Genomic DNA, 26632 nt, shown 5'->3' on the forward strand with positions numbered 1-26632 from the left:
CCCCCCCCCCCCCCCCGAAAACAATTAGGGAACCCTTCCCCACCCTTCAGAGAACCCGCTCCTGCTCCCAGCCCCGCTGTGCTGTCCTGCGTGGGACGGAGCTGGCAGGGTGCTGAGCACCCACTCAGAGATGGCCAGGCATAGCACAGCGTAGGGCCTGATCCTGCCGTGGCTGCAGTCCAAGGCAGCCTCGTTATTGGTTTGATCAGGATCAGGCCTGACATGAATTAATTAGTGTGTTATTAGTATCAATTACTCGCCATTACTGGGGAGGACTGGGGAAGGGGCAGGCTGTGATTGCTAATCCCAGGTCCTGATGTTCCCTAATTGCAAGTGATTACCTAGGCGGGATGCGGGATGCTGGCATGGGGGGCCCTTCCTGGCATGGGTGTCGCATGCCCCCCAAGCCTCCCACCAGCCTCATGCTGGGGTAGAAAGCTGCCTGCAGGCTTTCTGATGACTTGGGGGGGGTGTCAGGGGGCTCGGTGCCTGCCTCACTCCCCAGGGCTGGGTTGCCGGGGCGGTGAGGAGCACAACTAAGATGCTGCCCGTAATGGGTTGTGGCAGCGCATCCATCTCCAGCTGCCCCGCTCAGATGAATACCCCGGGCTCCGCGGGAGAAGGCTGTGCTTAATAGTGCCATTCATCAAGGGAGGGGAAGGCAGTGAGTGGCGCTGGCCACCCTGCCGAGGCTGCTGGCACCACCGTGGCCACCACCGGGGCTGGCAGTGGTGTGGCGAGGGCTGTGTGCCACACCGGACCCCGGCATGAGGGCAGGAGAGGACCCCAAAGGGGTGTCCCAGGGGGTGTGCTGCCCCCCAGCACGAAGGGTGCTGCTGCTCTTCCGTGGCTGGATGAGCAAGCTGGTGGCCAGCCTGGCAGTGGGCAGGCAGCTGGGCTTGGTAGCCCCCATATACACCAGCAGCACCCCCCTGAAACAGCCTGCCAGTCCTCCCTCTGCCAACAGCCTGCATGGACGCCCTGGTGGAGAACAGTTAATAATTAATGTGGAGCAATCAAAGACAATTAACCACAGTCGCAGGGCCATTAATTTTCTGACAAGGAGCAGGGGCAGCTCCCGGCGCAGGCAGGGGGTGCTCCCCCAGGGACACAGGGCTCCCCGGGCACATGCTGGAGCCCTGTGCCCACTTTCCTCTCCATGCCCACGCTTTTAGGCAGCAGCTGTGGGCAGAACGGGGGCTGCAGCTCCTCCAGCTGCATGATAATTAGCAGCTGATAATTAGTGCTGCCAAACCAACACCTCTACCTGGGCTAAGGGGAAGCGATTCAATCCTGCCTCACTGGGTGTGTGGCTAAATGGCTGCTTGGAGCTACGGCTTAGCCACAGCCTGGCACTGCCTGCCCGCTTCTCTCTCCATCCTCCCGGCTCCCGAGAGCCGGTTCCTTTCCCGTTTGGATGGGAATGCTGTCCGGGACTGGGCGCCAGCAGCCAGGGCTGCAGGTGGGACCCGGGCGAAGGGCAGCTCTGCACAGTTGATCTGTATCCAAGGATTTATCTCTCCATCCTCCTCTGCCTTCCTGGGAAAAGGGGAGCGGGAGCCGAGAGCCGCAGCTCGGATGCCCCTGCCCGTGCTACGGTGTCTGTTTGCCAACGCCAACCATGTGTGAAATGAAAAGGGGAGGGAGCTGGCTGCTCCCGGCCGGGAAGGGCTGGCAAAACCCCCCTCCCCACCCGCTTCCCCCTTACCAGGGCCGCCTGCGCACGTCGTAGAGGTCGATCTTATTGGGGGCTCTCCATGGAGTGGCTGCGGGGGGGGAAGGAAGGCAGTGAGTGATGTGGGGCTGTCCCGGGGTGGGGGACAAGGGGAGGCTGGGGACAGGACAGAGGGATGCCCATGGCCAAGGAAGCAGCAGGCTCTGGTGGGGAGCTCACACCTTTGGCTTTGGCACAGCACGGCCAGGTAGCCCCCAGGGTCGGTGCCCTGGTGTTGGGGGATGCTCACCTGCATCTCCCTCAGCCAGCCCCCCAACCCTGGCCACCGCCCCCCCGCTGCCCCTCGCCACGCACCGGGGTAGTAGCGGGTGACGCCGGTGGCACTGCCGAACACCTGCCAGAGCAGGGAGGGATCCTCCTTCCGGTTCTCGATGAAGACGTCCTCCAGCGCCTGCGTCCAGTTCAGCTCGTTGAGGATGACGGTGGCTGCGGGAGACAGAGCCGGGGGAGGCGGGTGGGTGGGTGCAGGGGGAGCAGCAGAGCCTGGGGTGGGCTGGGGGTAACGGGGACCGTGGTGTCCCCGTGGTGATGGCAGGGAGGGAGAAGTGGTGTGTCCTCTGTGTCCCCTCTGCCCCTTCCCACGGAGGGGCCCACAGGGGCTTTGCAGCTGCTCCTGCACCCCCTGACCCCCTCGCTCCCATAGGGCTCCAGCATCAGCCCGTTGTCCCTTGTCCCCAGAGATGGAGCCATGCTCCAGGCATCCCCCCAGCGCTCACCGTCCCTGTCCCCTGGCTCTGGAGCAGGGACAGCCAGCTCTGGGGACAGCCAGCTTGCCATCTCACCCCCTTCCTGGGAAAAAGCCCCGCTCTCCCTGTCACCATGCCAGCCCCGCTCCCTGGGGACGGCCACCAGCTGGGAAGCCAAGGGGCTGTGTCCCTGCAGGGCCACACGGAGCCTCCGGGCCCCTCTCTGCATTCCCGCTGGCCGCTGCACCTGACGCAAAAGCAATTAAGATACCGGCAAACAGCAGTTTTTAAATTATTCAGCTATTAAAGCAAAAGATAAGCTGCCGGCAGCCCCAACCTGTGATTAATCAAGGGGGGCTGGCAGAGCGCGGGGGGGCCGGCATGGCGAGGCAGGTATGGGGAGGCTGCCTTGGGGACAGTGGGACCTCCCCATGCTCACAGGACCCTTCAGGGCACCCCAAATGCCACAGGTGCCCCAAGCCCTGGGCAGGTGGGGGAGACCCATGGTGTCCACCAGCAGCCCATGCTGGGCCACCCTGGGACTGTGGCGTGGAGGAGACAGCCATGCCACTGCAGGCAGGAGTGGGCAGCCAGCAGCACCCCAACACCAGGCACTGTACCCTTCTGGGGGACCCCCAATGCATTTTTGGGCTGCAGGAGGTCCCAGGAGCAGTCCCTCTCCTCGGTGTTGGGCAGATCAACTGTTGTAGTGCCACCGGGGAGCTGGTGTGTGTTTGAGGAGTACATTTAGCTCTGCTAAGGCTTCCTCCCACACGTGTCCCTCCTTGAAACACCATCATCACCCATTCAAGCCTTCACCACGGCCTCGAGGCACTGGCGGGACACAAGCAGGTGTCACCCAGGGTGAATCCTAGATCCCTCCATCCCAGCACCACCGCTGAAGAAGACTTCTTCCCTCGGGCAGCTGTGCCTTCAAACCATGATTTACTCTGACCGCATCTCCCCAACCATTTCTCAGCACCGTGCCTGCACGCAGCACCGTTATCTGGGCACTGAGGATGATTTCTTGTTTGGCTCTGTCACAGGACGTGGTTTTTCCCAGGCTCCTGTCTGCCCCGAGCAGCCCTGGGTAGTGCCACTTGGCCCTGGATGGGCACTGACGTGTCCCCGACAGCCCTGGCAGCGCCTGCACCCTCAGCCTCTCAGGGCCCATCAGCCACAGCAGCGTCATGCTGAATGCACACAAACACAGCCCCTATATCAGCCCTTAGCAAGAATGGAGCCCCTATATCCTCCCTGAGATGAATGTGGCCCCCATATCATCCCTGTGAACTAACACATCCCCTATACATGCCTGTGCATGAAAGCTGCCCCGTGAACGTTGATGCCTCCTATACCTCCTATACCACCCTGGCACATGAACGCAGCCTCTATAGCCACCCTGGCACATCCCTGCAGTCCCTATATCATCCTTGCATGTGAACACAGCCCCTATATGTGTTCCTGGCTCATCCCTGCAGTCCCTATATCATCCTTGCATGTGAACACAGCCCCTATATGTGTTCCTGGCTCATCCCTGCAGTCCCTATATCATCCTTGCACGTGAACACAGCCCCTGTACCATCCCTGTGCATGAACGCCACCCCTATACCCTCCCCGTGCCCAAACACAGCCCCCACACTCCCCTCGTGCAATCGCTCATCGGATGGGAGGCTGTGGCCATGGTCGAGGTGGCTCCTGTCCCCCTTGGTCAAGGTCAGAGCTGTCAGCTGCCCTCCCCGCCCCCCCCAGCAGTGACATCTTCAGCCCTGTCCCCATCTCGTCCCTGTCCCCATCAGGGTGAGCCCAGCCCCGCCCCGCCAGCGAGCGATTGCAGATTTAATTAAAAATGGCACAGTAAATAAAACATATAGAGGATGTAATTTGTGTGTGTAGCGAGGGGTGACGGCGGAGGGCGTCTCCGCGGTGGTTTAATTAGCGTGCCAGGCAGCGATAGTGCCTCTCCGCCGGGTCCCTCCAGGGAGATGTTCCCTGCCCGGGGCTCTGTGGGGACTGGCCACGCTCGCCAGCATCCCCAGAAGGAGGGGGCATACAGGTGGCCCCGTGCCTGCACCCCAAACCCCCTCTCTGGGGTGCATGGCTGAGCACCCTGCCCTGCACCCTGGCTTTTCAGAGCACCCTGGCGTTGCTGGGCAGGGTCTGATCCCTGTGCCACTGTCCTTTCTCCCCCCCTGTGGTCCCCTATTGCCCTGTCCCCTCTCCAGCATCCCTCTCGAGCGGTGGTGAGTCCATGGAGCACGTTACTCCCCAATTTACTCTCATCCCCTGGCGATGGGGTGATGTATGTGGCCGGGGCAGGGCAGGAGCCGCAGCGTCGGCTGGAGAGCAGGGGTGAGGAGTAATGAATATTTCATCCCTCGCAGCCCACCCACCCCCCTTCCTGCTCGCACGATGTGCTTCATTAGCTGCCCAGCATGGGCTGCCTGGGTAATAAAACTAATTGCAAATTTCTAATCCGCTGCCGTGGTGAAATCGTGGCACCGAGCACAGCCGTGTCGGTAACGAGCCAGGGTAGGAGTGTGAGCTCAGACCCTCGTCACCACCGTGACCACCCAGAAACCCTCAGCCAGTGCCACCCAGACAAGGGGCTGTGGGGACGGTGGTGCCCTCGGAGGTGTGGGGAGAAGGAGGGGTGGCCCCCAAGAGCAGGGTCTGGGGCTGGGTGCAGGACGTGTCCCGCAGGAGCTGGAGAGGTTGATCTCCAGGAGCGGTCCCCAGCTCAGTGCAGAGCAGCCACTAGAGGGAAATGGAGACCGACTGTCACCATGTGCCACCGCAGCAGGGCGAGGTAGGAAAGAGCTCTGGAAGCTCAGGGACCGTGTCACCTCCTGGAAGGGACTGAAAGCTGGTGTGGAATGTCCTGTCCCAACTGCCCATTTGCCTGCTCCTGGCCCACCAACCTGCTCCCCCTTTCCAGAGCAGCCTGCACCCTCTGATCACACTGTTCTGCAATCACAGTCGCTGCCTTCCCGCAGGATTCAGCTGCTCTTCCTCCTTTTTCATACCCTCAGCAGCCCAAAAAGAACAGGAAGCATCCCTGCTTCGCCCTGTCCCACCTCTCAGCCCCATCTTGCTCCCTTCTACAAGCTGGGAGTTGCCATCTCCATAACTGCTCCTGCACAGAGCTGCTCTGTCCCTCTGATCATCTCCAGCACCTGCTTTGAACCTCCTCGAGTTTTGCTGAGCTCTTCTACAGAGAGGATCACAGCCCTGTGGGTCACAGCTGAGCTTCACCCTGTGTCATTAACTATCAGTTCTCCTTGGCCTTCCATCCCTTCCCTAATCATCCCTCACCCCCCAATTTGCCTCTTTGGCCCGTGCTGAGCTCTTGAGGCTCCCTGGTGAGGGAAACGCTGTCCCCTCTGTCCTAACACGGTGACTCTGCCTCTTGTCAGTGCTGTCCCATCACCGAGACCCAGCCGGGGCAGCCAGGGGTGACGGTCCCCGGGGCTGTGGCACCCTGAGCAGGAGAGGGGGAGGCTGAACCCAGCCTGGTAGCACACAGCGGAGTGGGTGAGGAGGGGCACTCACAGCCTTTGTAGATGTCCGTGGGGATCTGCACGGCAGCGTACGAATAGTTAACCTTGGTCTTGAAGTTGGCGTCGTCGGTGAACTCCAGCTTCAAGGAGTTGGACTTCTCCCTCTCGATCTCTTCTCCGTCGGGATCGTCCTGGGGAAGGAGCAGAGCACACAGGGTGACCCGGGGGGTGCTAGACCAGGACCGTCACCAAACATCCCCCTGCAGAGACCGGCGGTGCTGGCTCTCGTGCCGGATTTGGCCCACAGCCCGTGCCACCCCCCGGGGACACAGGGGAGAGGGTACCAGGAGCAGGTGGGCACGAAGGCGAGCGCTGGTTACACTGGCCTCTCCGGTTTTGGTGGCACGCAGGTATTAAATCAGACAAAAAACCATCCAAAAAAAAAAAAAAAAAAAAAGCCTTGAAAATCAATTAGCAGCAAAAGGCAACTATCAAAGAACAAATTAAAACGGAGTGCAGCTTAGCGCTCTGTCAATAAGCAATGCAAACAATATTTAATTATGGTGGAGAGATGGTGAATTCCCCACTGCTGGCACTGGAATGTGCTCCCTCGCCTTCCCAGCCCTCCTCTCCCTTCCCGGGGCCCTGCTGCCAGTACGGAACTGGTACCAGGGGTAGGACAGAGCTGGGGAAATCGCTTCCACCATCCCACCAGGAGCAAAGAAACCTGGGAGAAGGTGCCAGCTCCGAGCTGTCACATCCCTGCCCCAGGCCCAGTGGCTGGGGAAGGCTGTTTGCAGCTGGCTGTGAGATGCTCGAGGTTGGGAGGAGGAGGAGGATGTTGAAGCATCTGCCCCTTGCGCCCCAGAGCTACCTCCCCGCTGAAGAGGGGCATAGACACAGAGCTGCCTGCCCCATCCGCGGGCAGGGACAGGGACATGGCAAGCCCACCTTGGGGCACAGGATGGCTCTGGCCACCTTCCCCTGGTCCTGGCTGCAGGAGGGAAAGGGGACGGGGTGTGTGGCAGGGCAGGAGCTGATCCGGCTGCTGAGCTCCCTGGCAAGGGAACGAATTTCCCTTGAGCAGCAGCTCAGTGCCTCTGCCTTTGTGCCTCCTCCCGAGCGAAGTGCCGATCTCGGGGGCCCGTGCGAGGCCGTCTGATTGCGGTGGCAGAGATCAGCCCCGCAGAAACGACAGCCGACGTGACTGGAAGCGTGAGCAGCTCCAGGCAGGGCTGGTGTAGTGCCGAGCCGGGGACAGATTGATGCCCCACACCATCCCACACCAGCAGGGACAAGGGGTAGGGGACAGTCCCATCCTGCTGTCCTCCATGGCCCAGCGTGAGCAGCTCTCCCACCAGCCAGGCTCCTCTCAACAAAACCCAGGGGACAAAAGATCTGAATTTCTCATGGGAAGAGCCATCTATTTAAAGGAAAATGATGTGTTTGGGAAATGAACGATGAAGCTCGTTTAAAACCCACCCTGGCCCTCCTCCCCATTTCCCCTCCGCAGATACCACCGAGAGATGCCACCTCCCCTGCTGCCACCTCCGGCCGGCCACCAAGGCGGTGACATTCCCCTGACATTGTGAGGGGTGGCCAAACCATTCGCCACAGTTCGGGAGGATAACAGGATTGATATGCAAGGTTTGGGATTTAATTCCAGCTGATGGATTATGAGCGTAAACACGCTGTTGAGCCGACCCTGGCGCGGGGGCTCCAGCCGCCCAGAAAGATGCTGAACTCAATTACAGCTGCAGTAGCCAAGCAGGAGGCGGGCAGGGACCATCCCCACCTCCCCTGAGCCATGTCGCCAAGATCCAAATCCAGATTACGCTCTCAGTTTTCCATAAATCCGGAGAAAAGGCACAAAACTGACTGCCAGAACTCTGCAAAGCTGCCGTGCTGCAGCAAAGCCGGCACCCCGTGCATGCAGGTCCGTGGGCAACCCGGGGAGTGGGTCCAGCCCCAAGTCTGCCAGCGATGTGGGGCTCAGATCTCAGGGGGAAAGCGGTTGCAGACACAATAGCTGGTCCCTGCCAACCTCTGCGAGCACCAGGCGGTGATTTAGAGGCACCCACTGAAAAAAGGCTTTAAACAAGATACAGCCATGGCCCCAGGGGCACCTGCAGCACCAAAACCTCTGCTTTGACACCAAAACCTTACTTTTTTTTTTTTTTCCAGAGCTCAGCAAAGTCCTGGTGACACCTCCCCATCAGGGCAACCTGCCCGGGTCCAGCCCATCCACCACCCCCACCACCAGCAGCAGCCAGGAAAATCCATCCCTCCCTATTTCCCCCCCACGCCAGCATGGTTATTCCACACTTCACCCGAGCTGGAACTACTGTATATAATTACTGCTCCTCTGTTTATCATTATTCCATTTTATCACCCGCTTCTGAGGGGCTAATTTGTATTCTGCCAGGTTGGGCGCTGTCTGGCTGCTCTCACTCATGTAGCTGTAAAGAGGCATATGTATAGATCTCGGAGACAAATCTACAGCTATCTATACGTAGGACACTCCATGCATCACTGACACCTATACAGCAAACAGACCCGCGAAAAGAGCTGATGTTATCCAAGCTACCTTTATCCTTTATCCATAAATCTCCCGACCTCAACCGAGTTATTCCTGTTTAAGCCAAGCTGAATTTGGCCCCTGAAATGGGGTCATTTCCAGCCGGATGAAGGCAGGCAAAGCTGTCACCAGCCCAGGCAGGGACGGGAGCATCTCAGTGCTAGGCTGAGCCTACAAGGAGCCACCTTGGGAAGGCCAGAGGAAGAAATTCTGCATTATATTTATATTAGACCAAAGGAGAAGATGATTCAAGTTCTGGATTTACACTGGTTTAACTGTGTGCATCTCAGCAGGCCCCCAGCCAGATTTTGCAGCATTCCTCATCATCACATTTAAAAAGAACTTGGAAACATCTATTTATCTGTTGCAATATGTACAACATAACACAAATAGATGCTACAGTTTGAATATATTATTTGCTACACACCATTAGAAATCGACTCCATGGCAATATACCAATATTATACATATTTATTGCTTCAGCAAGAAGTCAACATGCCCTGAGAGCCTTTGCCATCTTCAGTGCTTTCAGCAGCTGGGCTGCCAGTCACAACGTTTTCTCTTGAGTCTTCCAAAATGATGGTCAGGGGACAAAACCCCGAGATGCTCCAACACCCAGTGTGCACCAGTGGCACCACTCCGCAGCGTTACTGGAGCTTCCACGCTCTCGCCAAGTCCCTGCCCTCCATAGCATCCAGGCTGGTGCTGGCTGAGGAGAGCCAGCCTGCCCACGGGCACAAGGGCTAATGGGAGGTCCCCACCAGTTTGGGTTTGGAGCTGTGGATGGAGCTGGGGATGTGACCTGGGGCAGCAGTGACGCCTCGGCCGGGTGGCTGCTGCGGATGGAGACACCCCCCTTCATTGCTCATCTCCATGGGAACGAGCCATCACAGCTAATGAGGACTGCTTAAATGGCAGCACGGATGACAAACGCAGGGCTGATCCAGCAAACGGTGCCGGTGGTCGCTCCGGGATGATGCCTGGGGTTTCGCAGCTCCGGACAAGCCAGGCAGCCACTGGTGTTTCTCCCAGTCCCCCCCAGGCACCAGCAGAGCTCCTGCGAGCTCCAGCACCCCGACAGCATCCCTGCATCCCACATCCTGCTCCTCACAAGCCCGATAAAGGATATACCGTACCGAGATCACAACACATCCTTTTAAATTCCCCAGGAAAATGTTAAGTCTGGAAAAGCCTGCAAAATATTCATATCAGCATGCCGTGATTGCTACTAATGAATATAAATGCCAGCCCCCGGCACATGGCTGAGAAACTCCAGGCCCATGCAATAGGGCCTTTCTCCTTCTTAAATATCTCAGCTTTTCCTGAAATGCAGCAATTTAATGCTGGGGAGGGAGACAGCGTGTTCTCCAGCCACGTTCCTGCTTTTATAGCAGCCCAGGTTATAAATAACAATCAGCCTCTCCCGCCAGCCTGCTCCCCTATCCCCCTTTGCTTTTTTTAATCTTTGCCAAAGGTACTGTTTAGAGATCTTTCTAGACCATTTATTTTTAAATTACCAGCCAGAGGAGAGAAGAAGGAAAGGGAAAAAAAAAAAAAGAAAGAAAAAAGGCAAAAGAAAGAAACTTCTGGGGCTGATAGCTTATCGGAAGGAAATCCAAATGTCACATTAGTTGAGAAAGTTGGAAGATTAAATTTTCCAACACCCTTCATCTGCTGCTGCTGACATTTAGGGGCTTTTTTTCCTCCCTCCTCCTTCTCCTCACAGCATCTCCTGAGCGGGGTGAGCGGTGAGCAGCAGCCCCCGCCTGCGGCCGGCACCGTGCTCTCCCCTGCACCGGAGGGTGCTGAGCCTGATGTGCAGCCTCCCGCTGCCATCCCCTCGCTCCCACCCCTCCCCAGGGACCCCCAGCAGGGGGGTGGGTCCTGGGGGGCCGATTTTGGGGTGAGCGGTACCTTCACCTGCAAACTGCATCCCTATGGAGGAGGAGAAGCGACGATGTTCGGTTTGGAGGGGGGACAAAAAGACACGGTCCCACTTCTCCTCATCACATCAGCCCTGCGTCCTGCAGAGAGGATGGGGACAAGGACCAGGGCTTGCACAGATATCCCCGGGGGTGGATGCCAGGCCCTGATGGGTGCTGTACTGCCACTGGGCACATCTCTCCAACCATGGGAGGAGCAGCAACAGCAAAGCCTCTCATCCACCACTTTACAACCTGGGAACCAACAGCTCCTGGCTGAGGCAAAGCAGAAAATTAAGTCCATAACGTGGTCCTCCAGCCGGGACCTGGGCACAGCTCCATCAGCTCCCACCAGAGAACAACACAACCCAGGGGATTTTGGCCTCAGCTGTGACTTAAGCATCATCTCCTGCCATAAACACAGTACTAAAGATAGAAAATCACTTTATTTCTGTGTTGTTCTGCCTGTGATACCCATCTGAGAGTGTCTGCTGATTTCAACACTTGTCCCCGGATAAACCCCACAGCCCTTGCTAGCAGGGAAAGGTGAAAACTTATCTTCTGCAAACATTTTGAGAGCCTTGGGGACCCCCAGGAAAATTTTCTGATGTTCCCATTTGTTAAAAACCACTTGGAAATCCAAAATCTGTTTAGGAAGATAGCGGAGCTGAGGTGCAAGCAAAATGAATAGGAAGCTCATTTCTTTCTCACCGTAGTTAAAGCCGGCATAAGGCTTGTGAATAAGCCCCAGTTACGTTGAATAGGCATTGTCCATCAGAACTAACTCCATTTCAGCTAGATCCTGCTCAATTTAAATACAAAAATTGAAGCTAAATAAAGAAAAGAAGGAAAGAGTGCTATTTAGTTCCATTCAGACCTTCGGGTATCATCTCCCTCCTTTTTTATTTCAGCATCACCTTTTCTCTCCATTATTTTTGCTGGAATTAAATTTGCTGGGATTTCACGGGGAAGCAGCAACAGCATTGATGGGAAAGCTCCCTTCCAGCTGCACCCACGAAGCTTGGCAAGAGGACACCCCCAATTTTGCTTGATTCTTCCCCTTGAGGAGGACTGAAGTTGGTGTGGCTGATGATGGATTTGCAAGGCTGTTCCTCTCTGAGGACAACCCACCTCTTTTGGGGAAGGGCTGGGGAGCAGGGAGCTGAGCCCCACTGTCCCCTGGGACACTCTGCCACGCCATGGTGTGCAGTTTCTGTGTCCCGTGTGCCAGGATGGCTTGGTGGGCACAGTTCTGAGGTCAAGATGCCTCCTAATGTAACAACGATGCTCTCCTTGGTTAAGTGACTAATCCCAAAGCTAATGGCCAGGAGATCCCAGTTCATATCACCACTGCCGACGCTGGCCGGGTATGGGCAGTCAGGACTGGTCAGGGTAACACCAGCCATGGGGACATCCATCTCCCCTCTCCCCTGTCCTGCAACAGTGATGGCAAAAGCCCTGCCCAGCCTGATGGATGCATCAGTCCTACTCCTTGGGTCCCTGACCAGGGAGCTGCCCTGTTCCCCGGGCTGTCTCCTCCTGCCTCAACCACCAGCCAGTTTTTCCTCTGCTTCTCCCCAAAATCTGCTTTAATGCATTTTAAGCCCATTAGCTCCATCCTCTCCGGAGCTGGCATGGAGAGCAGGATCCTCTCCTCCCTCCTTTGGCAGCTCCCCCCAGGATGAGGAGGGAGAGGAGACATCCCCAGCTCTGAAGGAGCGGGACCCTGACCAGGGAGAGCTGCTTGGGAAAGCAAGCACCTCCCCTTCGGTCACAGCATCCACCCAACCTCTCCCATCCCCTCTCCCAGACTCTCTGTGGCTCCAGCTTCCCCTGCCAAGGAGCCCTCCTGCTGTCACCACCTGGGGACAACAGCACGGGTGGTTTGGCAGTAACTCTGCCTTGAAGGCATCCATCCGCCACTCCAGCCTGCCCCCAGCTCTGCTCTGGGGCATCACCTCCAAGGTGGGGAGAGAGCAGAGCTGGAGCTTGGCTCCTGGAGCAGGTGGGACCCCATCAAGCCTGGATCTTCTCCTCCCCTCCGCATGGGCCCTTCTGAAGGCTTCTGTGGTCACCCAAGTGTTATTTTCAGACGAGGCCCTGTGGTTTGCCAGTGGTTTGCTGCCAACACCATGTGCTGCCACTCCTCCCCTCCCGCTGTGATACCGTCCCCCGATGGCACATAGAATCATAGAATCACAGGATGGTTAGGGTTGGAAGGGACCTCAAAGATCATCGAGTTCCAACCCTCCTGCCATGGGCAGGGACACCTCCCACTAGAGCAGGTTACTCAAGGCCCCATCCAGCCTGGCCTTGAACCCCTCCAGGGATGGGACATCCACAGCTTCTCTGGGCAACCTGTTCCAGTGTCTCACCACCCTCCCTGTATTTGTGCCTGGGGTTGCCACGTCCCAGGTGCAGGACCCTGCACTTGGCTTGGTTGAACCTCATGCAATTTGCACGAGCCCACCTCTCCAGCTGCCAGCTGTGCCTTGGGGCAAGGACTGGTCCTGGGACACCACCGCTGCCTGGGGGTGGCCCCAAGCCCCCACCCTGCTCTGTTCGGGGGTCCCGGCCAGCTCCAAGGACACCATGATGGCACCAGTGCCAAGAGCATCACCGACTCAGCAAGCCCCTATTTCAGAAGGATCCCATGGCACAGCACAAGTTAGGAGCCGGGTGATCTGCCAACAAAGTGGGGTGCCGTGGGACAGCAGTGATTGCCAGTGGAGCGCCCTGTGCCCGCAGCGTGGCACCTGAGCGCCGTCGCCGAGCAGAGGAGCCGGCAAATGCCAGCCCCCTTGGGAGCACCGGGAGAGCGGAGCTGTCGGGTCTGTATTTAAAGCACTGATTGCCAGAAATCACAGGACGGCTGTGCCGGGAGTGGGGGGTAGAGAATTAGATTCAGTCTCTAATTAAAGGCTTGCTCTTCATTTGAATTTCAGATGCCAGCTTTAATTTTAGAAACTTTCGCAGGTAGCGGAGCGACCTGCCCACCTGCCTGCTGGCGGGCCCGGTGCCAGCGGGTGGATGACACCACGGCTCAGCTGGAGGGGACACGGCTGCTGATGGGGCACTCGCTGCCCACTGCAGATGCTCGTTATGCCAGCTGTAATGAACGCTGCGCCAATACCCCCCGTATAGTGCTGGGACAGCCCCGGGAAGGGGAGGTGACCGTGCCAGCGGTGCAGCAGGGACGGTACTCACGTATTCGGTGTCGGCCTTGGAGTCGTAGTACTCGATGTCTTCCTCCTGCAGAGAAAAGGGAGAGCTGAGTTAGCACCAGGCAGGGATGGGGATGGAATAGGGGTCCCTCCCCTTTACTTGTCACCTCGTTCCCTCTGTCATGCTGCTGGCAGCCACCCTGTCACTGGGGACCAAGCCTTGCCCACCCCACGCTGTCCCTGGGACATGGCCAGGACCACAGATCCCCCCTGTCCACCCTCCAAGGACTGGCCATTGCCTGCCGTGCCTTGCTCTTCTCATGGCTGCCCCCGAGATGCAGGAGTGTGGGACCACGCACAGCCTCTGCCGCAGCCAAACACCCCTCCCACGGTGCCACCGGTGTGATGGTGACCTCTGTGCTGCTGCTCCGTGTGCCCACACCAGGGATGCTCTGGTCCTGCTGCAAGCATTAGGAGCTGCAGGAGAGCCAGGCATGGGCAGCGTGGCAAGCAGTGGCCCCGCAGCCGGCAGCGCTGCCCTCCCTGCGCCGCAGAGAAAAAAGTCTCCTTGCTTCCACGGAGAACTGCGTGTCATTAATTTGGGGTATTTAGAGCCTATTTAGGCAGAAAGGTCCGCTTGGATTCCTCTTCCCCGCGTGTCAGGAACGCGAGGCAGCTGATAAAATTCCTAAAGAGGCAATTCGGAGAGCGGCAAGGCTGTCACAACAGCGTGTCGTGCGCCATCAGAAGGGGTAATTAAAGGGCACTCGGAGACTCATCTCTGCGTGCCGGGACGGCAGCGCGATGCACGGGCAGCCGTGGCAGAGCTAACATGTCTGCCACTCCATCAGCCGTCAGCAGCCGCCCCGCAGACCGGCCCTCCTCCCCGCGCGCACCGCCAGCGCCTTGGGATGATTATTGCCGTTAGCATTTAACGAGGAGAGCTATCTGGGCCCAGAACAGACACGCAGCTGAAACCTTAATGGTGCTGACTGCATCCCTGTCCTCCCCGCTCCTGCTGCTGCCTCTGCAGCACCCAGCCTGGCCATGGGCTCGTGCCAGGGATGGTGGCACCGTGACACCCAGCCTGGCCATGGGCTTGTTTTGGGGCTGGTGGCACTTTGACACCCAGCCCAGCCTGGCCACGGGCTTGTGCCAGGGATGGTGGCACCCTGACACCCAGCCCAGCCTGGCCATGGGTCAGTGCTGGGGACAGTGGCACCGTAACACCGAGCCCAGCCTGGCCACAGGCTTGTTTTGGGGCTGGTGGCACTGTGACACCCAGCCCAGCCTAGCCATGGGTCAGTGCCGGCAACAGTGGCACCGTGACACTCTACCCAGCCTAGCCACAGGCTCCTTCTGGGGCTGGTGGCACTGTGACACCCAGCCCAGCCTTGGCCACGGGCTTTGCCAGGGATGGTGGCACTGTGACACCCAGCCCAGCCTGGCCACAGGCTCTTTTTGGGGCTGGTGGCACCATGACACCTAGTCCAGCCTGGCCATGGGCTCAGGCCAGGGATGGTGGCACCATGACACCCAGCCCAGCCTGGCCACGGGCTCGGGCCAGGGATGGTGGCACTGTGACACCCAGCCCAGCCTGGCCACAGGCTCTTTTTGGGGCTGGTGGCACCATGACACCCAGCCCAGCCTGGCCATGGGCTCATGCTGGGGAAAGGGACCGGCAGGTCCAAGCAGCTCGCCAGGCAGCTGCCACCACCAGCTCCGCTTCCCTGGCCCCACCAGGAGCTGGCAGCGCCTAACCCATCACCGGCGTTATCCTCTAGCCACAAACCTGCTCCCCAGAGCCCTTTGCTGCTGCTGCTTCCCCAGGCTGTTAAGACACAAGACCATCAAGGGGGCAGAAAGCCCCTGGAGCAGGGATGCTGCTCCCTCGGGGGACTGGTGGCAGGGGGACGCTGGCTGCGTGGCCGATGTCCCCCCAAGATGGGGACTGCAAAGGGCAGTTTCAGCATCCACCGGGCAGAGGGGCTGGTCCCTCCCGCGGGCGCCGTGGCTCTAATCCCAGCTGTAAGACAGCACCCAGAGGGGAAAGCAGGAAAAAAAAATATAAAAAAATCGATACAACATCTTCCAATTTCTCCTATTAAAAAGCCTAGTCATTAAGGGAATGTACTTATTAATTATCTGTGATTTGTTGTGAAATGCTGAGGGGTTTACAACAACAAGAAATGGGAAAAAAAAAATTAATTTCTCTTCAGATGCCCTCCCCGCGCCCCTCCCGGCCCCACGCACGCCCCTGCCCCTCACCAGCACTGCCGGCTCCCCGGGTCCGTGGCCATCTGCACTTCCTAATTAAAGGAACCCCCGGGAGACCCGTAACACAAACGAGCTAATTTCATGTTTAATGATCTTTAATCAGAAGTGAGTGTGACTAACAATGGGCTCATGCTGGGGAAAGGGACCGGCAGGTCCAAGCAGCTCGCCAGGCAGCTGCCACCACCAGCTCCGCTTCCCTGGCCCCACCAGGAGCTGGCAGCGCCTAACCCATCACCGGCGTTATCCTCTAGCCACAAACCTGCTCCCCAGAGCCCTTTGCTGCTGCTGCTTCCCCAGGCTGTTAAGACACAAGACCATCAAGGGGGCAGAAAGCCCCTGGAGCAGGGATGCCCCCGGTGGCAGGGGGACGCTGGCTGCGTGGCCGATGTCCCCCCAAGATGGGGACTGCAAAGGGCAGTTTCAGCATCCACCGGGCAGAGGGGCTGGTCCCTCCCGCGGGCGCCGTGGCTCTAATCCCAGCCGTAAGACAGCACCCAGAGGGGAAAGCAGGAAAAAAAAATATAAAAAAATCGATACAACATCTTCCAATTTCTCCTATTAAAAAGCCTAGTCATTAAGGGAATGTACTTATTAATTATCTGTGATTTGTTGTGAAATGCTGAGGGGTTTACAACAACAAGAAATGGGAAAAAAAAAATTAATTTCTCTTCAGATGCCCTCCCCGCGCCCCTCCCGGCCCCACGCACGCCCCTGCCCCTCACCAGCACTGCCGGCTCCCCGGGTCCGTGGCCATCTGCACTTCCTAATTAAAGGAACCCCCGGGAGACCCGTAACACAAACGAGCTAATTTCATGTTTAATGATCTTTAATCAGAAGTGAGTGTGACTAACAACAGCCATCCAGAAGGTGCTTTGTTATTCATTTTATCTTCCATTGGCTCCTCCGAAAAGCTCGAATCCCCTCCCACACGTGGTGGCCCCAGTGCTCCCATGGCACGGGGAGCAGACCTCCTAGAAGAACGCCTCTCCCACCGGATTCCCTAGGGATCACAGAGCCCTTGCCATGCACTGTTTCAAGCCCTGACAACCCCAGGGGCAGCCGAGTGAGATCCTGTGCCCACTCTACGCCGCGGCACAGGCACGATGACACGTGTGGCATAGTCAGTGTCACCATGGCCTTGGCCCCAGGACATGCCCTGATGCCAGGCATCGTTCTCCTTGCTACGACCCTGCTGATGCTGTGGGGCTTGTGAGATGTGAGGGAGCCTGCAGGAGCTGGCAGGGCATCCATATCCCTGGCATCTGGAGGCTGGTGGAACCAGTGACAATTTATTCCAAGAAGGAGGGACAGAGCCCTCGGAGACCCTCTAAGAGAGATGCCGGGGGTCTCCCAAGAGGCAACACAGGGCCCTACAATTTCCTCTCCTTAATGTTTATTTTTCAAACCACGCTTGCCTCCTTCACGTAATCCTCTCTTCCTCCTCCTCTGGTCCACGTTAAAGCCAGCACCCGGTCTGTGTAAATAGCACTGATATTTCTAGAGCCTTTCAGAATAAATACCAATAAAGAAAACAAGGGAGTGAAGACGTCGAGGGATTTCAGGGCAAAACATTGCCCCCGCCTCTTGCAAACGAGCCTGCAGAAAGCCCTCGGTGCAGGGGGGGAAGATGCCAGGTAGCTGCTCCTTGGTGATGTGTCAACTGCTGTCCCTTTTCTCGTGCCATAATTGCCAAATGGCATCAGTGCGATGGCACTGCCAGCGGATGAGCACGGGCTTATTTCCATCTCCTAAACCCTCGCTGCAAATCATGGGGAAACCACTTTGGGAGCTCGGCGCAATGGCAGACTACTCTGAAGACCTCACCCAGGCTTCTCTGCCAAAGCCACCGAGCAACCACCATGCCTGCACCAAACTTTGGTGGTTCGGTGTCACCGGGCAGCCCCCCAGCCAGGCTTTGACCCAGGTGGGACCTCCTGGATGGGGCTCTGGGGATGCTGCGTGCCAGAGTCTCCCTGGGGACCCTACCTCCTGCTTGTCCCCCTTGAGCCCTCCCTGCCAGCCCCCTGCTCTGCTCCTGCGCTGATTTTACACCAAACCGCCATGCAGAAAGCTAATTAACAAACTCAGGCTGTGAGCGCCTGGGGAGCTGCAGGCTGGAGCCTTGCCAGCAGCTCAAGGGAGGACCCTGCCCTGGCACGGGCTCTCCCTGGCCAGGTTTGAGCCAAAGACCACCACCAAAGACAAAGAGGGGCATGGGGGTGTCTCAGGTGGGGAGTGAGGTGCACTCCTCCCTCCCACAGTCTTCTCCAAGAACATTCAAATAGGTCTTTTTCCACCTAAAACAACTACAGCAACTAAAAATAACATGAGAAAGGTCAGTGCTCCGCTATCTTGCTGCAGCCCAGCGACATCAGGACAGAGGGGTGCTGGCCCAAACCTCCGAGTCAGTGGTCTAACGAGGTGGCAATCAAACCACGTCATACACACAGCTGCCACCCCCCCCGAAAAAGCCTCAGAAGGAGCTGCCGGGGGCACATCAGCTCCTTGCTCCAGCCCCTCCAGCCAGAGCACGCAGCCAGCAGGGACACAGCAGAGAGGCCACCACTCACTCTCCCCTCACAGCTTTTCTGTGAGATCACCCAAGCTGGGCAATCCTTCTCTCACTGATCTCTTGTGCTCCGCAAGATCGCTCACGGTCATCTTGTACAGGTCACCCTGCTGCTCGCCCGCCCCGGGGATGATGTGATTTTGCAGGTAGCTCCCGCTGCACTGCAATGATTTTTGGTCCATCTCAGCCCTCCGGCTGCAGGTTCCCTTTCTCCGAGCGGCACAGGTGACCCCTGCGGTCAAGAAATCTCTTTCAAGATTAAATTGGGCTCTGCAAGAGCCAAGTCCTGCAGAGGTTTGCCTTCCAGGCGCTTAGGAGCAACTCCGAGGGTGGTGGGGAAGACAAACTGCATCCCAAGCTGGCATCTGCCCATTTCCCAGCCACCCGACGGGGACAGTGGCAGGGCCAGCATCCCAGCCCACAGCGTGCCCATGTGGGGACGAGCCAGGTGCCTGGGATCTGTGCCTGGGCAATTCAGTGGGTGGGGAGAATACGTGGGAGCCAACGTGCCCACACACCACCCACGGCTCTGCTCACGAGCCCATCTTTCTTCTGCCATCAGCACTTATAACGAGCGGTGAATATTTAGGGAGTTCTTCATGGCTCTGAAACATTAAGCACACGGAAATAGCAACAGATTTTGCTTATAGTTGCACCTTTCGCATGGGAGACAGCCTGCAGCGTGTCATGCAGCTCCCAAACCTCCCACCACCCCCAGCCTTGTGTCTGCGTTAAGGGCTGGGTGGCAGCAGGGGGGACAAGCAGGGGGACACAGTGTGTTCCCACCACAGCATCGCCCCTGCCAATCCCACCTGTGTCAGGAGGAGCAGCCACACCTGGACCTTAGCCCCAGCCATCACGGGCTGTCAGATGAACCCAGGACCATGCCTGGGTCCCACATAGGGACCATGCCTCTCCTGCAGTCCTCACCATACGAGTCCCCTCGCATCCTATCCAGCAGCAGAGGCCGTATGCATTACTCAGGACAGGTGGAAACAGTCATCATAATCTGCCTCAGCATCTGTTTCTTTTTTTTTTTAAAAAGCAATTTCCTCCCTCTGCCTCTCTGACAGAGCTGGGGAAATATTTAAGTGACCCATCAACAGTTTTTTCATCTCCCCGAGAAGATGTTTTATCTGATCGTGCCTCGCCAGCTATTCTTCTTTACAGGGCATCTCCCGTCCGCTCCCACTCCTTCGAACCAGATGTGGCTGCCTCTCCCCTCCATGGCACCTGGGTACCACGGGGATGCCAGCACCCCATCAGAGCCGGTGGGTGCTGGGGACTCCCTGCCCTGCCAGTGCTGGGATGGGACAGGATGGGATGGGATGGGATGGGATGGGATGGGATGGGATGGCAGCACCAGGAGGGAAGCCAGCAGCCCCCACACCAAAGCATCACACCCATGGGACCACCACGGGTGGCCCATCCATCTTGCAGAGGGGGGGCAAAGGGAGCCCCCCTCAAGGCCCATCCTTGGCTTTTAAGAGGGAACGGCACCAACACAGGGTTTTTGTGAATGATTTTCTTGTTCTGCTTTTTGGCCAGAACGGCTCTACAGCAAGGTTGGTGCTTTAACACAGTAATTCTCCGAGCGTAATGAAAGCTGACATTATATCAAACACAATAAAGACTCTCAGTTGATGGAGATCATTCCTGAACACACAAACCCATTAAACTGAAAAAAAAAAATATCAATTCTACACACTTGCCAGCCAAAAGAAAATGTGATTTGTTATCTAAAAGGGGGTTATAAACACAGCTTCAATGCACTTTCTGTGCTGTAATGAAAACTGGGTTTGAAATGGCAAGACGACTGCAAATTAGAGTATTTGATTTTATTTTCTAACTTTTTAGGTAAACCTTCTACAAGGGCAAGTGCAAGGTTACGGAGACGATCTTTCTGTTCTCGGCTGATAAGTAGGATCTGTAATTAAAGGAGGAGAAAAATGAAAGGGGGATAAGGAGCTGGCGCTCGCCCTTCTAAGGCCGCTTTGAACACAAAGCCCTGCCTGCATCGCCGTGGCAAACCCACGGGAACAGCCACTGGTGGCCATGCACAGCCTGGCACGGCCACCAGAGCCACGCATCGGGCCACCACACCTGGAGGGATGCTGCATCCAGGGTTCCGTGGCCACGGAGGGGCATCCAGCCGTGCCACCACGTCCCCCCTGCTTTATCCCTCACCTTTCTTGGGCGGCCTGGGGCGCGATCTCTGTTATTCCTCCTGTCCTTCCCTATTTGGCAAACAGCGATCCCGTTTTCCCCAGAGTTTCGTTTCTAATGGAGCTTGAAATTATCTGGGCTTTGTTATTTGCTTGCGTGCTTGCAGGCGGGGGTTATGGATGGAGGCAGTGGCGTGGGGCTGCCCGTGCTCCCTCTGCCGCCTCCGCAACCCCAAAACCACCCATCCTGCACCCAGCGGTTAAACCCTGCCCCTGGCAGCTCTTACATCCACAGCTCAATGTATAGCTATTTTTCTTTCCCAAGATAAAAGGCTCTGACCTTTCAAACGCCCCGTTCCAGCACCTGAAAGGTGGGGAGAGGTGGGAGGCAGAGGGGTGGAAGGCAGGGGAAGAGGGGAGCTTCCCAGTGTCGCGATGGAAAACGCAGCAAGGAAGAAGAACTGGGAGAAAAACAACAGTAATAAACATTTTATGAAGCAGAAAATGGCTTATAAAGAAGTCAACTTTTAAAGGCAATTTATATAATCCTGCCAAGTGCACATAAATGCAGGGAAGGCTCTCTGCAGCGTCAGTGTGTCCCTTAAAGGGACAAATTTCTCTGGCCACCCCAGCAGACCAACAGGCAGTGGTGATGATGCCGATGCCCTGAGATGCATTTTGGAGCTGGTGGTGCAGACCTGCACCTTCGACAGCATCCCCAGGGTCAGTATGGTCCCTGCTCCCATGCACTGTGGGTTGCAGGACGGTGCTGATGGTGCTGGGGTGGTGCTGAGGGTCTGGAAAAGCACCTAAGGCACTGGAGAACCCTGGAGGTAAGCAGAGCGTGTGGTTGGAGAGGAGGTGGGAGAACATGGAGCCAGCTGGGATGCCCAACGTGCAGCACGGCAGCTTGTCAGCGAGGATGGATACAAAGGATGGCAGCAAGAAACTCAACAGGACCTTCCCATGTTTTTATAGGTACATTCTGCAGGTCTCTCACCTGAGCAGGGTGGCAAAGAGAGGGTGGAAACCTAGTAAACAGCATCATGGTGAGGGCTGCAGCCCTGGTACCTCCACCTGCTGCCAGGGATGGTCAACACCTCTGACACAGCTGGGGGGGACATCTGGAGCAGGGGGACAACCCTGATGTGCCTCGAGGGACAGAGCCCCATGACTCTGTGCAGAGCAGAGCCAGCCTGTCCTGGCAGAGCCCCTGCAGACCCCTGGATGCAAGTCTGGAGGACAGAAGCTTCTCACTGGGAAAACTGTTTGGCCAGGCCACTGAGCTTTTTGTGGTCTCTTTTGGTACCAGCGCCAGGAGGTCTCACTGCCCCATGGCAGGAGCCCACTCCGTGGCAACAGGACCCAGCTCTTGCCTGCGCAAGTGCTCTAGTGTGCAGAAGAGCTCTGGGGACACGTGGGGACACGACACTGACTTGATGTGGGGGGCTTGAGGGAGGGCAAGGACAAGGAGCACGGATGGGGCAGGACAGCGTGGCATTCCTGGATATTAGGAAAAATTTTTTCACCGAAAGGGTTATCAGACATTGGAATGGTCTGCCCAGGGAGGTGGTTGAGGCCCCATCCCTGGAGGTGTTCAAAAGACGGGTTGATGTAGTGCTGGGAGATACGGTTTAGTGATGGTGTTGCTTTTTGTGTGTTGTGTGGGTGTTTATTTTTGTCAAAGTTAGGTTGACGGTTGGACAAGATGATCTTTAAGGTCCCTTCCAACCTAGAAGATTCTGTGATTCTGTGAGGGGAACATTTTGGGAAGGGGGAAGCACTTTGCAAAGCCCCCTGAGGTGGGAGGCTGACCTCAATCCCTTTGGGAAGGCCAGCACGGCCGGTGTGCGGCTGGGAAAGGTGAAAAGGAAAAAAAAGGGATAAAAAAAGAAAGTTCCCCCGTCGAGATGTGTTGTGAGCCATTGCTGGCAGCAGCCTCCCAGCCGCTCGGGCTCCTGCTCCTGCTTCATTTTCCCCCGGACTTCCATAGCAACCCATCTGCAGCGAGGTTTAATGGGGCTGCCATTAGCACTAATGCAGCGCAAACACTCGGCATCTGCCGGCGCGCCTTCGGATGGAAACACAAAAATAACCGCGCTCGCCGCAATCTGTCATCGACTCCGGCGCGAGGTTAGGACGCGACACGCCGGGAGAGGAGGGGAGAGCTGCGGCCAGAAGGAAGGAGCCGCTCGGTGGGGAGGGAGAGGAGGAGGAGCTGGAGATGCTGCGCTGCTGCCTTCCCTGCCCGCTGCCCGTGCCAGCGCCGGCGACAAGCCGGGGGGCAGCAGCAGAGACGGTGTCACGGAGCTGGCACGCAGGTCTGACCGTGCCCTGATGTTATACGGCCAAAGGACAGCAAAAGGAGAGTGAATGTCAGCAGTGAGAGCCACTTACACAGCCCCTCCATCCCTCTGCTCTGCCCCGGAACCAGGGCTGATGCAGGCAGGGATGATGAAGGCAGGGCTGAGGAAGGCAGGGATGATGAAGGCAGGGCTGATGAAGGCAGGGCTGATACAGGCAGGGCTGATGAAGGCAGGACTGATACAGGCAGGGCTGATGAAGGCAGGGATGATACAGGCAGGGCTGATGAAGGCAAGGATGATGCAGGCAGGGCTGGTGAAGGCAGGGCTGATGCAGGCAGGGATGATACAGGCAGGGCTGATGCAGGCAGGGCTGAGGAAGCTGAGGAAGGCAGGGATGATGAAGGCAGGGCTGATGAAGGCAGGGCTGATACAGGCAGGGCTGATGAAGGCAGGACTGATACAGGCAGGGCTGATGAAGGCAGGGATGATACAGGCAGGGCTGATGACAGGGATGATACAGGCAGGGATGATGAAGGCAGGGATGATGAAGGCAGGGCTGATGAAGGCAGGGTTGACGAAGGCAGGGCTGATGAAGACAGGGCTGATACAGGCAGGGCTGATGCAGGCAGGGCTCATGAAGGCAGGGCTGATGCAGGCAGGGCTGAGGAAGGCAGGGATGATGCAGGCAGGGCTGAGGAAGGCAGGGCTGATACAGGCAGGGCTGATGCAGGCAGGGATAATGCAGGCAGGGATGATGAGGGCAGGAATGATGCAGGCAGGGATGATGAAGGCAGGGCTGATGAAGGCAGGGATGATGCAGGCAGGGCTGATGCAGGCAGGGCTGAGGAAGGCAGGGATAATGCAGGCAGGGATGATGAGGGCAGGAATGATGCAGGCAGGGCTGATGAAGGCAGGGCTGATGAAGGCACAGCTGCCCGCTGTGGGGGGAGCAAAAGCCCAGCACCCCCGCTCGCTGTGCACAGAGCCGGGCCAGTCCATCAAGTGTCCCAGCCAGGTCTGGGCTGTCCTGATAAAAGCTGCGTCGAGCTCTGCGGTGACGCATCGCTGCACATTGTTTCTGGGTGACTCGCTCCTAATTACCTTGATTAAGTGGTTGCAAACAGTGCTATTAAAAATATTTTTTCTACGAAAGTGGATTTCTGAAAGGTTTGTGCCGTGAATGGCAAAATGAGCCAAGAGCTCCCCAGCAGTACAGCCTGTTCTGTAACCTGCTATCCTCCTCACAGCAGCTCTTGGTGACCACCAGTGACAAGGTCAACTGTCTGCTGGGGGGTCAGTGAGGACACCTCACCTCTCCTTAGCGAAGATGTGTCTGCTGAGGAAGGAAAAGCCCCTGCAAGCTCAGCCTTTCTGGGTACCTATGGAACACAGCTCCTGGGGGGACGAGAACTGGCCACGAGCATCCACCCCATGCTGGCCACGTGGCAAGAAAAAGTCAAGCAGCTTGCCACTTGGCTTTCTCTTCTGCTCCTCCTGCCTCTTCCTCTCAAACCCTATTGACCATCATCATTGGCAGGAGGGTCTGCACGAGAGGGATGTGGCTCCAGGTCCTCATCTCCTCTCCTCCTTGAGTGGATCGTGGTTGCAGATAGAGAAACACCCCCCAGAACACACCAGCAAGTCCCAGCAGTGGGGCTGTCCCCAGGCTCTCTCCTCAGCTACTGCAGAGGGTTCCCTGGGGCTGGGCAGGATCTGGCCCGACCCAGAGGAGGTGCTAGGTGGCTCAGGAGTACTTTTTATTGTAGACTCCGTTCGCACTGGAAGGAAAACAATCTTTCCTTCCTTTTGTATTATTGTTATAATTTGAGAGCATTTCCAGGCAGAATCCTTCAGGTTCCCGCTGAGCGCCATCACCGCCAGAATTACAAAGTCAAATGCAATCATTAAACCCGCATCTTCCCTCTCTCCCAGCCCAGATTGCTCCTTCCCTCAGAAACAGCCCCCACCAACACTCCTGCCAGCTGCCACCGACGTGCCAGCGTGTGACCACGGCCAGGGCTGTCACCCCCTGAGAGACCCTGCTCGGCACCAAACCCACCAACTGCCGGAGATGGCCAGGGAGGGGAGGGTCTCCCCACACCCTCAGCGTTTAACCACCGGCTTGACCTTCACCTCCTGCCTTCTCCTTATGGCGTGTGCTGGCAACAAGCTCAAAATGGCTTCATTTGCTCTCATTAGTGCTGGCAGGCGGTGGTGCCGGGGCTGCCTGTGTGCCGAGCAGCACGGCACGGCCAGTGGGGGCTCACCAGGGAGCTGAGAACGCGGGGAAGGAAGAGCCGAGGGATGGGAGCTGGGGTGGGATGAGGAGCTGATTCCCGAGGCTGGTGCCTCCGCAGAGCTCAGGATCCAGGAGGGAATGGGGTGGGAGCATCTGGGGCACGCACGGAGCCTTACCCGGATGTTGTCTTGCCAGTGGTGAGCCTTCTGGAACTTCTCCGCCGCGTTGGCAAGTCTCTGCAAAGCAAACGGGAGAGGAGAAGTGAGCCCAGGGAAAGCAAGAGGAGCTGGGCATGGCACACGTCAACCCACCCCAGCACCTGACCTCCCTCCATTTTGGGGACCCTCTGGGACCCCAACACTTCTCTGACATGCAAAAAGGCAAGCATGTGGGCAGCAATGCCCGGAAAAGGACGTCCCAGGCATGGACAGCCAGTGTTTCTCTCCTTGCTCCCACCATTCCTGGAGGAAGCAGGTATCTCTAAAGGGATTGCTGCCACTTGAACTCAATCAGGGCTGAGCCATCGCAGCTTGGTGGCCTCTGGTGTTACCACCAGAGCTGGGCAAGCTCTTGTTTATGGCTCAGGGCAAGGGCTGAACCTGGATCCCTGCACCCATGGCACCCAGCTCTCTGCAGGGCAGGGCAGACCCTTCAAAATGCTTCAAAAACACATAAAGGAGACCCAAGCATCTCCATCCCGATGGCTCTGGCCGGGCAAGCTGCTGCTCGTCTTGGGTAGCCAGAGGAAGCAGAGCTTGCCAGAAGCAGGATGCTCAGCACTGGGGCAGCCTTGCTGGGCTTGGGCTGAGCCACCAGAGGCCTCAACAGCATGAAGGGTGCATCAGGGCAGGGCTGGAGACCAGGCAACCCCTGGTAGTGCTGGGAAGAAGCTGCAATCTGGCCTTCAATGGCACCAAAAGGGACAGAGCAGCCTCGTCTCACCTGGCACAGCTCGCCAGGTTGCTCCCACCAACCGCTGGCTCTACAAGGCTCCCAGGGAATACACCCCGCCGGGGTCCCAGCTCCAGGGCTGAGTGGCTAATCTGTAGAGGGTTAATTAGCCATGAGGCTCATGAGGTTGTCACAGCCCAGGAAGGCTCCCTAGCGAGTTAGAGGGAGACACACCAAGCAAGGATGTGACTAATGGCAGGCGCTGCTGCATCGCCTGCTCCTCGGTTCCCCACATCCCCCAGCGGGATGGGACTCGCTCTGCTCCACACAAATGGTGCCAGCAGCCAGAGTGCAGCTGATGGGGGGGAAGTCCTGGTCACCTCCAGCCCCCAAATCAGCTGGGAGGAGGAGGAAGGGGCACAGACAACAGGGTGACATCCTGGGCCAAACAACAAGCCCAAATCACAGCCTGGGGAGAACCACACAGACACTATGAGAGTCCCCGTGCCATCGCAAGCCCAACTTTCACCCTGTGAACCACAAATCCCAGAATAAAACAGCACTTTTTTGCTCAGCAGGGACCTCACATGCTGGTGTGAG

The 26632-nt window shown here is 57.5% G+C and overlaps 1 protein-coding gene across 1 annotated transcript in view; it reads right to left on the minus strand.

The window, feature by feature from the left end:
* Positions 1-26632, minus strand: part of CACNA2D2 (calcium channel, voltage-dependent, alpha 2/delta subunit 2) — a 205559-nt gene that overhangs the window by 21200 nt on the left and 157727 nt on the right. The window contains exons 3-7 of the mRNA XM_014953481.1: positions 25318-25377; positions 13629-13673; positions 5974-6112; positions 2030-2161; positions 1709-1766 (exon numbers count right to left, since the gene is read on the minus strand). Of these exons, the coding sequence (XP_014808967.1) occupies positions 1709-1766; positions 2030-2161; positions 5974-6112; positions 13629-13673; positions 25318-25377 (434 nt within the window). The remainder of the gene's footprint in view (positions 1-1708; positions 1767-2029; positions 2162-5973; positions 6113-13628; positions 13674-25317; positions 25378-26632) is intronic.

Source organism: Calidris pugnax, unplaced genomic scaffold (genome assembly GCF_001431845.1).
Source record: "Calidris pugnax isolate Ruff unplaced genomic scaffold, ASM143184v1 scaffold247, whole genome shotgun sequence".
NCBI classification, from domain to species: domain Eukaryota; kingdom Metazoa; phylum Chordata; class Aves; order Charadriiformes; family Scolopacidae; genus Calidris; species Calidris pugnax.